This window comes from Phascolarctos cinereus, unplaced genomic scaffold (genome assembly GCF_003287225.1).
Source record: "Phascolarctos cinereus isolate Bilbo 61053 unplaced genomic scaffold, phaCin_HiC Scaffold_4;HRSCAF=312, whole genome shotgun sequence".
Classification (NCBI taxonomy): Eukaryota; Metazoa; Chordata; class Mammalia; order Diprotodontia; family Phascolarctidae; genus Phascolarctos; species Phascolarctos cinereus.
In genome coordinates, this window is record NW_027555847.1 from 155,130,892 (window position 1) to 155,145,127 (window position 14,236).

At 36.6% G+C, this 14,236-nt stretch overlaps 1 protein-coding gene across 4 annotated transcripts in view; it reads left to right on the forward strand.

The window, feature by feature from the left end:
* The window catches only part of NTRK2 (neurotrophic receptor tyrosine kinase 2), a 414,935-nt gene that overhangs the window by 62,207 nt on the left and 338,492 nt on the right, over window positions 1-14,236 (forward strand). For all 4 annotated transcript variants that reach the window (XM_020966953.2, XM_020966954.2, XM_020966955.2 and 1 more), the window contains exon 5: window positions 1,547-1,701. In XM_020966953.2, coding sequence (XP_020822612.1) covers window positions 1,547-1,701 — 155 coding nt within the window. The remainder of the gene's footprint in view (window positions 1-1,546; window positions 1,702-14,236) is intronic.

Below are 14,236 nucleotides of genomic sequence, written 5' to 3' on the forward strand. Positions count from 1 at the left end.
TTTTTTAGAAAATGTTGCATTTGCAAATGAACTCTGGGTACACAGTCCTCCATCAGCTCTCCCTGCTCTGTTTCCCCAAATGCATATTCTGTTAATCTCCATTAGAGCCCCTCTGACCTGGAATTGGCTTCAGCGCCTCTAGGTTTGACTTCTGGATCTTCTGCTTACCACCTGTGTGATCTTTGGTAAATTACTCAATCTCTCTGTACCTCAGTTCCCCAATCTGTAAAAGGAGGAGGTTGGACTAGATAACTTTGAAAATCCCTTCCTGATCTAAATCTGTGAGCCAATGATCTTGTTCATTAGGTCTTATTGTCCTTTTGTCCTGGAATTCCTTCTAATTCCTTTATGTCAGTCTTTCCATTTCTTTAAAAGATCTGTCTCAAGACTCATCTATCTCAAGATCAATCCTTGATTAATTGTAGCACACATTGAACCCCACCCCCCTTTGTGGTCTATAGCACTTACAGTCATTGTTTGTGGTAAGAGAGAATTTAGAGATCAATTTGACCTTCATTGTGTAGATGAGGAAACTGAAGCACAGAGGAAGCAACTTTCCCACAGTCACACGGGTGGGGTAGTGGCCAGGTTAGGACTAGAACCTTGGTTTCACTTCCTTCTGTATAGATCATATAGATCAGTAACTTGGTTTCCATAGCCTCTATTTTTCTCACACATTTGATTTGTTTCCCCATATAATTAAACAATCAATCAATTAAGCAACATTTATTGATTACTTATTACATGCCAGGCATTGGCTTAGCACCAAGGACACAAAAAGCAGCATAAACAGTACTTGCCCTTAAGGGGATTACATTCTGCTAGGACATGTACATTTGTAAAGTACTGTAGAATAGATAACAGAATACCTAGTTTAATCTTTTTTTTTTACAGTAAGTAATTGATAAATATGTATTGATTAAATGAATAAATTCTAGTGATTGCCTTTGGATTTTTTTCCATGCTACATTTTTCTCTAACTCCCTTACATTAGGTGACTGTGGGACTATGTGTTCCGAAAAACAGGCTAATTGGGTGATATAAACTTAGACTAACACACTGTATAAATATAATACAGTCTGCAAATTGTGTTATATTCCAAATTTAGCAACATTCAACAGACATATGATCAAAAATACAACAGTAATGATTAAGTTAGTGAGTCTTACTTGTTTCTTAGTTTTTTCTTTGACCACTTTTCACACGAGTTTTTTGATATTATTTGCTATACTTTTTAGCAGGTAGAAGTGGGATAGATATTTTCACTATATGTTATTTATTAATTTCCAACAAGATGGAATGCTTAACACATAGTGAAGTTTGATAATTATTGGTGAAATAATTTGTCTTTTTAAATTTTTCCTGAACATTTAGATTTAGTTCTTTCTATTTATGATATCCAGATTCCTTTTTTCCAAATAAATAATACATTAATTTCTAAAAATTACTGACAAGGAAAAACAATCCAACTTAAAGCACACAGTGTTTTGTGAATGCTGGTGCAGTTAAAACAAAACTTGATATAATTTCCTTATTCTTCCTTTAGTACTCTAGTGGGCAATCCATTGAAGTGCTCTTGTGACATCCTCTGGATTAAGACATTCCAAGAGACTAAATCCATTTCAGAGACTCAGGATTTATACTGCACAAATGAGAACAACCAGAAGATTGCTCTGAAAGACCTGAAGATGCCCAACTGCGGTAACTAAACTTTCTGTTCAGTGCTTGTTAAAGTTGCCTTTCATTTGGGCTTAGCTGCCTTGGATATGAGAAGGAAAGAAGACAGATTTGATTACTGCAATTAAAAAATGTATAGAGTGTAATGTTGATGTGTTCAGGAAATTAAGCATTACTGGTGCCTCATAGAGAAACTAGCTGGCATCAACATAGCCAGGCATTTAATATGGACAAAAAACAATATTGAGGTTGGTGTAAGGTCATGCTGAGGGAACACTGGGTGACAGAAGGAATAGCATGGGTAAATCCAGTCTGGGCACTCAGACTTGAGAGTTGTGCTTGATGACTTGTGTCTGACTGATAGGATACTGGGCTTACATAAATCACCTCTTATAAGTGCCAGGTTTTTTTTTTCTACTTAGTTGACCTTAAATCTTCTATTCCAAGCATTCAGCTTCCATTTAAACAACCAGAAAAGAACACCTTCCTCTTGTCTCTCTTCCCCCACACCTCAATGGTTTTCAGGGGTGGGGAACCTGTGGCCTCAAGGCCACATGTGGACCTCTAGGTCCTCAAGTGTGGCCTTTGATTGAATCCAAACTTCACAGAACAAATCCCCTTCATAAAAGGATTTGTTCCACAAAACTTGGACTCAGTCAAAAGGCCGCACCCAAGACCTAGAAGGCCACATGTGGCCTCAAGACTGCAGGTTCCCCACCCCTAGTTTTTGAGCCTTTAAAGGAGGTTCAATTAAATCAATACATGCAGAACCTGAACACACAATGCATGAACACACACCCACATATGTGTCCTTGTATTCTAGCATTCTTGAAGAACAAATATTTATTGAGCATTATGGTATATTATATGGAAATCAGACTCTCCAATCTTCAAAAATCTCTAGGGAAGGAGAAGTATCTCAGGGAAGATTCCATTAAATAAATTTAAAACCTTTGAGTATTTCAGGGACATAGCTTAAAAAAATTCAACAATTTAGTGTAATAGGTTATATTTTTACATGCGAAGATTTTATATTCTAAAGGGACTTGTATATTTGTAAACTCCTGTGGAATGTTCAAGGTAAAGTACATGCAAGTTAGTATACTAGGTGCCTTGGGAAATAGAGAGAAATTTAAGAAGCAAGTTTTTCGCATAAGGAAAAAGCTTACAAAATAAGTTGGGGAAATAAATAACAAACATTTAATTGTTTGTTTTTATCAAGTCCTAGTACAGGGGTTTTTAACCATTTTTTGGGTCATGGACCCCTTTGGCAATCTGGTGAACCTCTCTCAAAATAGTTTTTAGATAATTGAAAGAAATATTAAATTTCAGCTAGAGATTAGAGAAAATAAATATGTAATTTTCCCTCCCATCTAAGTTCCCAGGCCTTCTGAAGTCTATCCACCATGAACCACAGGTTAAGAACTCCAGTATTAGAGTTTTGGAGGGAAATTTATTTTAAAATAAAGCCAGCATTGCATGTTTACGTCCAGGGTTAGTTAGTCTCTGAGGCTATAATGAAAACCAAAGGAGGGGATGATTTTTCTCTAAAGGAACTTAAAGAACAGAACTCTGGGAGTTTCCTGTAGGCTTTTCTGCCAGAGATTGAAGACAGAGGGTTGACACATGCTAACATTCAGGGGTACCTCCTCCTAATGGGTAAGAGTGGGCATTTTTATCCTGGCAGTTCTCCTTAGCTTTCCTTAATTTTCAACAGCTTATTTTCTGACCCTTACCATGGTGGTTGCTCTCTGCTGTGATGAATTGTGGAGGGAAGTTGACTAAAATTTGACAAGTTCAGTGTTGTGTCAGCTAATTCCTACCGATTTGCTGACTGTTTTTGCTACGTGCACTACTGAGAGGGAAGGAGGGAGGGAATTTGAATTCCATTCCCAGTTTCCTGAGATGTGGCATAATATGGTAAGAGAATTACATTTATGTAACAAGTTACAGTTAGGCAGAGCTTTACAAACATGGTCCTCACATTTGATCCTCACGATGACCCTACAAGGTTGTCCGTAAAAAGTAGTAGTATCCCTCTCGGGCAGTTGAGAAAACTTAGGTTCATACTCAAACCTGCCTTGTCTGACCCCCCCCAAGCCCCCTGTATTGTGATGCCCATTTTGCTCCAGATTCACATTATTTGATTTTAGCCTTGAAGCTGGTGAAAATGTTTGTATAATTCTCCTTAATGTTTATTATTCAGAGGCCATTTTGTTACAGAGAAGGGAATTGTTAAATCCCCCCAACAAATCTCTCTCTCTTATTTTCAAAAACCTCCAGGGAAGGCGAATGAGCCCAGGGGAGAATTGCAGTGAATGTATTTAAAATTCTAGAATATCTCAGGATACTACTAAAAAAATTAATAATTTAGGGAAGTGGTTTTCAAAATGTGATCTGGAGACATGTGGGACTCCTTAAGAGGCTTTCAGGGGGTCTGCGGGGTCAAAACTATTTTCATCACAATATGAAGACATTTTAATTTCAAATAATGGAGAATAACAATAGATATAACTCACAAACAAAGACTCTTTGGAGTCTTCAGTAATTTTTAAGAATGTAAAGAGATCTTGAGATTGAAAAAGTTTGTGAACTGCTTATTTAGGGTTTTAGATTTGAAAGAAAATATTTCCATTTAATTAATTAGCAAATAATGACACACACCAGATGGGTCTTCTGTATGTGGAAATGAAATGCTGTAGCCCTTAAATGCACACTTGACACTTCATATCCAGTCTCAGTAGGAATATATATTTTGAGTTATCAGTGAGAATGTCATGCTGTTTGGTAGAAAGGTAGAATGATAGACTAATGGGCTTTGAGGGAGGAAGACCTAGGTTTAAATTCTACCTCTGGCACTTTTTCACTATGTGACCTTGGGGCAAGTCATGGAACCTCAATTTCCTCATCTGTGAAATAGGGATTGTTTACCATCTGTAGTACCTACTTTGGAGAGTTTTTGTGAGGCTTACATGAGACAATGTATAAAATGTCTTGCAAGCTTTAAAGCACTGTTGAAATGTGAGCTGTTATTATTAGCATCCACATTTATAGAGAAGTAACGCCTGTGTTCACAATTGTCAGAGGGAAACTCTATAAAACTTAATGTACTGTGTGATTTGGCAGGCTCTTTTGTCTGCCTAGTGTCTGGGTGTTCTAGGTCTTATTTTGTGTTTCTAGTCTTCATTTAGCTTTATAGGTTCCAGCTTTGGTACTATAAAAAGAGACCGTACAAATTGGCCAGTGGTTACTTATAGTGAGTGCATTTAAATTCTATTTACTAAACGTTTATGCTGAAGAAATCAGACATTAACATGCAGGAAATTTCCAGTTAGATTACAGAGGTGGATCCCAGAGCAGTTCTATCTAGCTTGGCATTTTGCACATTGTAAACTCTTAAAACTGCAGCAAAGGTCTGTTTTGCAGTGTTTATCCCAGACTCTGAGTTTGTCTTTCTTTCTGTCTCATATCGGAAACCTTTCTTCTAAAGTTTACTCTAAAGTCTTTCATCATGGCAAAGTCAAGCATTTTGCTTTTTTTGTATTTGTCCTTACAACCAGTTTTTTTCACAAGTATATATTTTTAAAATTTCCAATTTAAATATTTATTTTTAAAATTAATTTGTCACTGAACAAAAATCAATTTTCTCTCTCTCCTCTAATTGAAAAAAGAAAAAAAGAAAAAGAAAAATGACACCCTTGTTATAAATGTGCATATTCAAACAAAACAAATCGACAATGTCCAAAAATCATAGCTCTCATTCCACATCCTGAATCCATCACCTTTGTCACAATTATATTTTTAAAAATTTCTCATTTAAATATTTATTGTTAAAATTAATTTTATTTTTGATGAACAAAAATTAATTTTCTCTCTTACTTCCTCCGCTAGGAAAAAAAGAAAAAAAAAACCAAGCCCTTGTAACAAATATGCATAGTGAAGAAAAACAAATTCCCTCATTGGGTAAAAACGTAGTTCTCATTCTGCACCCTAAGTCCTTCACTGCTTTATCAGGAGGTGGGTTGCATCTCTCATCATCAGTAATCTGTAATCATGGGTGGTTACTTTATTGACCAGTCTTAGTTCAAAGAGGTTGTTTTTTTTCTTTTTTATGCTGTTCTTATTATTGTATAAATTATTCTACTGGTTCTACTCACTTCATTCTGTATCAGTTCATACAAATCTTCCAAAGTTTCTCTGAAAATGTCCCCTTTAACATTTCTCATAGCACAATAGTATTCCATTGTATTTATCTACCATAATACATTCAGTCATTCCCTAAATGATAGACATCACTTTGTTTTCAATTCTTTGCTACTACAAAAAGAGATGCTATAAATATTTTTTTTACATATTGGTCTTATTCCACTTCCTATGATCTCTTTAATATCTAGATTTAATAATGGTATTGCTGTGTCAAAGGACATGAACAATTTAGTAACCATTTAGTGCATATTTCCAAATTACAGAATAGCTATACCAATTCACAGCTCTACCCACAGTGTATCAATGTGCCTGTTTTCCTATAGTTCTTTCCTCATTTGTCATTCTCTTTGTGTGTGTGTGTGTGTGTGTGAACTTTGCCAAAATGATGAGAGTAAGGAGAGAATTCAATTTACATTTTTCTAATTATTAGTGAGTTGGAACATTTTTTATGGCTATTGAAAGCTTAGATTTCTTCCTCTGAAGACTTCTGTTTCTTATTCTTTGATCATTTATTAATTATGGAATAGCTCTCATTCCTATATATTTAGTTTCCTTATATATCTTAGAATTGAGAGTCTTATTAGTGAAACTTGTATCAAAGATTTTTTTTTCCATTACCTGATTCCCTTCTGATTTTTGCTGCCTGGGTTTTGTTTGTGCAAAACCTTTTTAATGCTGTATAATGAAAATTGTCCATTTATGTTTTGTCTGCCTCAGTTTCTTTAATTGTAAAATGGGGATCATACTGACCCAGAGTTGTTGTAAGGATTGAATGAGGTAATATTAATAAAATGCTTAGCTCCAATGCCTGACACATAATAGGCACTTAACAAATTCTTGTTTTCTCCCTCCCTCCCTCCTTCCTTCTTCCTTCCTTTCTTCCTTCCTTCCTTCCTTCCTTCCTGATTGCCCCATGGACTTCCACCTAAAAGAAGGCTTCATTGGGCAGTATAATGTACAAGATGATGTTATCTGAAATGAAGTTTACAAATATATTTAAGAAGGCCATTAATCTTCCACATGGAGTAACTGTTCTGGCATCAAAACAACCTTTATCACAAATACATTTTACACTCAGTTGAATTATACTCTATATTATAATAGCCCCACAGTGACTGTAAGGATATAATTCAGTGGGTGGGTGCATCTACAACAGTTATTTTTTAAACAACAAACTGCCTCTTGAGAAACTCAGCTATAAATTCAGTTTAGCCTCCCTATTATTTATATCACATTCCTTAAACTTTATAGTGTTTAGGGATTGAGCCTCTACAGGCCATATGTACACATGCATCTGTTATTGACAGCAGAAGTTTATTCACAGGTGCATAGGCAAGAGACGGGTTCCCTTGGGTTACATGCATTTTTCAAGCTCAGTTTTAAAGTCCAACTTTTACCATAAACTGTGGTTGACAGTATAACTTGATTTGCCCCACCTTCTTCCTTTCCTTCCCCATCTCTCTCTCCCAGTTTTCCTTCCCCCTGCTTTCTACCCATCTCTACTCCTCCCTCCCTCTCTCTTGTTCCTTCTGGCTTTCTTTTATTTTCCCTTCCCTTTTTCTCTTACTCAGTCTGATTTTCATCACTATAAGGAATTCTCCAGTGTGGAAACTCACCCCACTAATGCATGTCATGAGCATCATAGGTTCATAAGGCTTAGAGCAGGAAAGGACCTCCAATTCACCCTTTAACTCATCTGTAACTTAAGGTCTTAGAAATTTGCCCAGGGTCACTTGAAGTGACTTGCTCAGGGTCACGCAGCTAATAAGTATCAGGGGTGGAACTTGAACTCAGATTATCCTGATGATTGTCCTGCCTCTTTCCCCTATGCCAGTGGGTCTCATATTTTTAGTCTCAGAACCCTTTATGCTCTTCAAAATTGTTAAGGACCTCTACCAAAGTTTTTGTTTATATCGGTTATATTATCAACATTTACTATATCAGAAATTAAAATGTTAGCAACATTGTGAAAATAGTTTTGACCTTGTATGCTCTCTGACAGGGTCTTCGGGACCTCAGATGTTCTCAGACCACACTTTGGGAACCACTGCCCTATACCATGTTGCCTCTTACTTTCTCTTAAGCACATTCATAAAAAGATGTCATTGTTTTGTCTGGTACCAAGGAAATGGAGCACTTCTACAGTATATTTATAGTAGACTAATGAGAAACGTTATTTTGGTGAATTCTGATGTGGAAATCTCATCAGTATAAATAATACTGCTTTCTTAGATTCTTAGGCTAAGGATAACTTATGGTTGATACTCAAAGATCATGTCTATAGCAGGCAAAAAAAAAATAAGATTTGCCCCCCAGAGGCTTTTATAGATCATTCCAAATGTGAGACAGAAGTCACAGTGCATACATTAAACAAAGCAAGCAGTTCAGGAGCATAGACATTACTGCTGTATTTTGCTTTTGATGACCGCACACCAAATAAAGTACTTTTTTTTTATTAGCACACTCATGTTCTAAATTTTCCAGTTCAGAAGTTACTCGGCTGTTTTTTTCTGTCATCAAACTAGTCACTTAAGCTAAGAAAGCTCTATATAAAGCTAACAAATAGAATCAGAAAGGCAATTTGCTATTTTTTTTTTACTTAGTCCAGGAAACACTTAGCCAATCCTTTCTTTAGCCAAGTATTTAGCAGCCAATTCTAAATAGATCAAGCACATTCTGGCTTAATTCCTGGCAGTGGGAAGGACCATAGTGGTAGAGTTCTCTCCTGCAGGTAAATAAACTGAAGGAGATACCAAGAAGTCAGAAGAGTGGTGAAGGAGGTTATGTATTTTTAATGCTGGGTTTTAATAAGAATGAAGCAAAAGATCCAAATGTTTATTTGTTTAAGTTCTTTACACCAGCTCCAGCATTAGGGAGTTGGGAGATGAGACATATTGTAGATAGCATTGTATAAATTATTTAAGAAATTAAAAAGCAAAGGCATTATCCAAGAATAGCAAAACTTCTCTTGATAATTTTCTACACATGGAATGAGGAGCCAATACAAAGAGAACAGTGTCCCATTACTGTTCCAACAAGATGAAAAATAAGTGTAGCTTGGACTTGGTATTAAGTAGAGATAGGCATTGAGCCTATGGTTTTATTGCTGTAAGGAATTCCCTGATGAGGAAACTCTTTCTTCTAAGGCAAGTTGGCACCTTCTTTGAGATGTATGGGCAGAGAGTTGCCTAGAGTACTAAGTGATAAAATGTTTGCCCAAGGTCACACAGCCAGAATAGGTCAGAGTATATACTTTAACCTCTGTCTTCCTGGTTTCATGGCCAGATCTCCATCCACCACGCCATGCTGTCTCACTTGATATTAAATACTAGGGTGAGAATTGATGTGCTACATTAATAACTAAAATAATATGGATTGTTGGAACCTCAGCTTTCTTATTGGTTAAAAAAACTACAGATATTAGAAAATTAGAACCTTCTCTCAAATAATTAAAAAAATGGGGGTGGAAGGGAACAGAGTGATGTATAATCCAAAATTTAAAAATTGTCCAAAATAATTTACAATTATTTTATAATATTATAATAAATAATTTATAATTTGCCTTTGTAAAATGTTTATATGCCTATGTTTAAATACAATTCTATACTCCAACTTGGCAGTTTACTTCAAACAAAATAATAAAATCACATTTTAAGAAACCAAGAGGAGTAGATGTCTGCTCTCCTCATTCTTGAGTCTATTTAATCCCCTCCCCCCGCACCAAAAGAACCCTACTTTGTTACACCCCATTCTGTTCCACTACATTTTAGGAACTGCTTCTTTCTTAGGTTGATATGGAGGACTAGAATAAGCAGAAGTGCCCTCCCCTTAAAAAACAAAAAAGATACATTTTAATTGATATCTTTTGTTTTCTCATTGCCTAAATTTTGCTCTGTATCCTCCCTTTCCCTTCCAGAGGATCAACCCTTATACCAAAGAATATTTTAAAAGAAATAATAAAAAGAGGAAGAAAAGGAAAATAATCAGCAAAACCAATTGATACATTGGAAAAAAACCTGACAATATATGCAGTGTTCCACATTTGTGGACCTCCCCTCTCTCCAGCCCCCTCATATTAAATGGGAACTTTTCCCCTCCACCTTTTTTTTTGTAGCAGAAGAATTAGTAGTGAGTGTTCTAAGTAGCCACTAATCACTAACCCACAATGTACAGTAGAATGGAGGAAACAGCATGAATACATGTGAGCATATACATAATAAATACAAAATGAGGCAGCATACCACAACAGAGAGAGATCCAGCCTTGAACCCAGCAACACCAGGTTCAAGTCGTGCCTCTACAAAGAGTGGCTGTTTGATCTTAGCCAAGTCCATTAAACTCTCAGGCTGTTAGTCAACTCTCTGTGCTAAGCACTTTCCCAATATGATCTCATTTGATCCATTCAGCTCTGGGACATAAGACAACAACATTGGACACTTAAGCTTTTCTGGATGCTGAATATAAATTTTGGGTATTCCTTTTTACCTCAATCTTGCAAATGTCTATGTCCTGAATATTTTTATCCTAGCAGAATCATCCCATTTTTAGTGCCCCCTGGAAGCTCTCCTGTTCCCTGGCTACAGTCCTTACCTTCCCCTAGGTAAGGAAAGCTTTGTTTTTTTCTTCTCAGTTCTCCAAAGTCTTGTTAAGTGTTATCCCAACAACACTCTCTGGAATAATCTCTACTTAGGACAAAGTACTGCTGCTATTGTGTTTCTTAACAGCACCCCGCATGAATGTTATGGCAAGCAGGGGCAAGTAGATATCTAATCCAGCAGCCCAATTTTAGTGCAGAAACAGACACCAGGTTAAAAAAAATATGTGGCAATGTATGTTCTGTTAACTTCAGTTATTTATCTGTCTGATTATGGATCCAGGACAGAGAAAGGAGTAGTGGTGAGTAGACTTGTTATTTCACTGGAATAGGGAACTCTGTAGCGGGGAAATGCCCCCTACCAATGCAGGTTGGTATCTTTTCTAAAACTTAGCCTTGGAGGGTTGCTTAGAGGATAGATGTCAGATGTTTTGTCACGGGACACAAAATTCCTGGGTTCAGCCCTAACCAGATGAAAATGTAGTTGGGAAATGTGTAACAAAATAAATAAAAATACAACACAACATAGATAATGTTCATTTTGCCTACAGAGGACCTGTTTCTAATTGAATTTGACACTACTGGTTAGAGCACTAATAGATTAAATGACTTGTTCAGGGTCTCTTAGCATATTATCAGAAACCTGAATTAAGTGGTAATCTTGACTTTGACAAATCTCTATTAGCCTACACCATGCTTCCTCTCATGGGCATGATCTGCATTCTTCCTCTAAAAAATCCTTTCTTCTTTATATTTTTCTCTTCTTTGCAATTAAGGACTAGTTCAAAACTTCAGAGGCTTACTTGAATTACCATCAAACCAATTCTTATAAAGGTAATCAGGAATGATAGCTGTCAGTTAATAAAGTGGAAGGGACTTTAGTGGTCATAAAATTCAGCTGCATTGTTTTACTGAGGCCAAGATTGAGTGTCTTGCCCAGGGTTATACAAGTAGTATGTATCAGAGGCAGGGTTGAACCCAGTCTTCCAGGTCCTGAAGCTGATTCTCTATCCACTGCAGTACCTTATCTCTGATTATACTTCATCAATGGGAGAGCTCGAATGTTAGATAACTACTTCATCTCTCTTCATTTTTACAGATGAAGATTATTATAATAAATTGATAATGAGATAATAAATAATGACATTTTCCTATTTTGGGATATGGATGTTGTGTATGCATATTATATTGTGTTGGACATGGAGTGTGCATTGGGCTATAATGGAAAGGGCACTGGATTTGGAATTAGAATTTTTGATTTCTGACTTTCACATAGGAGCTCCATGACTTTGGGCAAATCTTTGACCCTCAGTTATCTGTAAAAATGAGAGCAATAATACATGCCCCACTTAGCTCAGAGAGCTGCTGTGAGGAAACACTTTGCAGATTATTGAGTGCCATATAAATGTAAATTGTTGTTACAGTTGTTTGATACAATGAGCTCCTGGATGGCAGGGACTCTTTTAGTCTCTTTTTGCATCCCCAACATTTAATATAGTATCTTGCACATAGTAGATTTTTAATAAATATTTGTTGGATTGGATGAGGTCTTAAAGAGTAGTATAATGTGGCAGGAAAATCCAGGGCTTAAGAAAGAAAACACCAAAGTATCTATTTGTGAGGCTAGTCCACTTTTATCTCCAGAAGTAAAAGTTCATGGAGTACAATGGATGAGATCCATGATGCTTATTATTGTTGGGATCATGTTACCGTAAGAGCAGAAAGCTTGGGAAGAATTGCTTGGGTTTTTATTGTGTACTTGTGCCAGTTTCAAATCTTATTAGGCAAGGAAGTGGTGCCTGGCAAATTATTCGTCCTGCCTTTTCTTATTAATGCCTCTCAATTCATTTTTATTGAACTAATTAAACTTAGAGTGATATTTCAAGTACAGATTTTTTTTCATTACTGAATCTTAAGCCAGCAAATTAATGTTGAAGATTTCGCATGAGTCAGATGCTTACTCATTTGTGGAAGACTTTTCATTTAAAAAATCCAGGCTTTGCCAACTTTGCATCAAGTTTCCTTTGGAAACTGCAAGGGCAGGATGGTACAATTTTGCCATGATTAAAAATAAAACAAACAAGCCCAAAGATTCCCCTGTCCCCTTCCCATTTCCTCTCTCCCTGCTCCTCCTCTCACCAAAGGAAGCTGCAGAAAAAGAAAACAAATTCCTAGATTGTGGGCATGTCACGCCATTGCTATGGCAAGCTTGAGACTTGGCCTGGAAAGGAAAAGCAAAGCTTGCCTAGGGGCTTTTAAAAGGAGAAGCTCAAGACTGAAGACAAAACTAAAGTTTATGTTTTAGGGTTCCTTAATAAGGATGCTATGTGTATGACTTTTTTCTCCCTGGGTTTTCCTCAACTTTGCTATATCGTTTTCAAGGAATAGATCCCATTCTGCTGACAAGTGAATTGTTCATTTTATAAACAGTAGCCTGGTGTGGACATTTCTTCTTTTTGCTTTGGAATCCATATGCTGATAGATAGAACCACCCCTGCTAGAATATGTTCTACTGTGTCACAGAACCCAGTACAGTGTTAGCATATATGGAACCCATGAAAATATCTTTTAGACTAGTAAACTGTGCTGTATTCTCCCTAGTAGGAGGAAGAATGGAAGAATCCAGCAAAGTTCACCCCATGTAATGGGAAGAAACTGAACTGGAGACATAGCTTAGCTAGTGTAGAACTGTTGCCAATTAGTCATATTATATAGCACAGAGTCTTTTAGAAAGCTATTCAAGTTATGATGCACAGTGAGTGTGAGTAAGCTAAAACATCTTACAGTTAAGGAATTATCTGGGAAAGCTGCTGTAAAAAGGATGACGTTAAAAAATTATATGACTGGAAAAATAAAGATGGGATGGTCACATAGTAAGAGTGAGGGAGAACTGCTGGACAGGAGGGAAACAAGCACTTATTAAAGTACATAATAAGTGCTAGACACTGTGCTAAGCACTTTACAAATATCGCCTCATTTAATCCTTACAACAACCCTGCGAGCTAGGGGCTATTACTATCCCCAGTTGAGGAAGCCAAGGCAGACAAGTGAAATGACTCGTCCAAGGTCACACTGTCAGATTTGAACTCTGGTCTTCATGACTCTAGGTCCTGAACTCTATCTGCTCATTGCCAACAAAGCTTCCTGAGTAGCTCCCGGGCTCCACTGTCATTCATCCAATGAGAAGAGAATGCAAGGAAAGCTCCTGGAACTTTAGATGGACTGCCTGTGGTGGAATTATGGGAGGGCACACAAGATGAGTTAGCATTCAAGAATGGGAATATATATGCTTAGAGGGAATGCCCAGATGTAGTCCTTCGGAGTAGTGGACTGTGATGGCTTGACCCCCAAAATCCTCTCAAATATTCACTTTATAGAAAGCTTACAGTGTATAATAACGTGAAGAAGAAGGATCTGATAAAGTCACATGAATGTTAATGACAATAAATTAATTGTCCTTGGGCCTGCATTATTTTTTTCTGGCCTCTGGATCACGTCTTCCTTAACTGTCATATCATAGTATTTTGTGAGACCTGGCAATCTGAGTGAATACACCTTAAATTTGTTTTTATTCTCTGTTCAAGTTGTAGTTTACTTGGCTGCTATAACTTGGTATACTATTAAATTTGTTTTGACTTAACTTTCACTTAAATAACCTATAACTCTTTTGTAATTTTGAATAATATAGAAATTCAGTCTGTTCATGGAATGATTTGTTCATGCCAGCTTACTATAGTGCTATTATAGTGCTATTAAAAG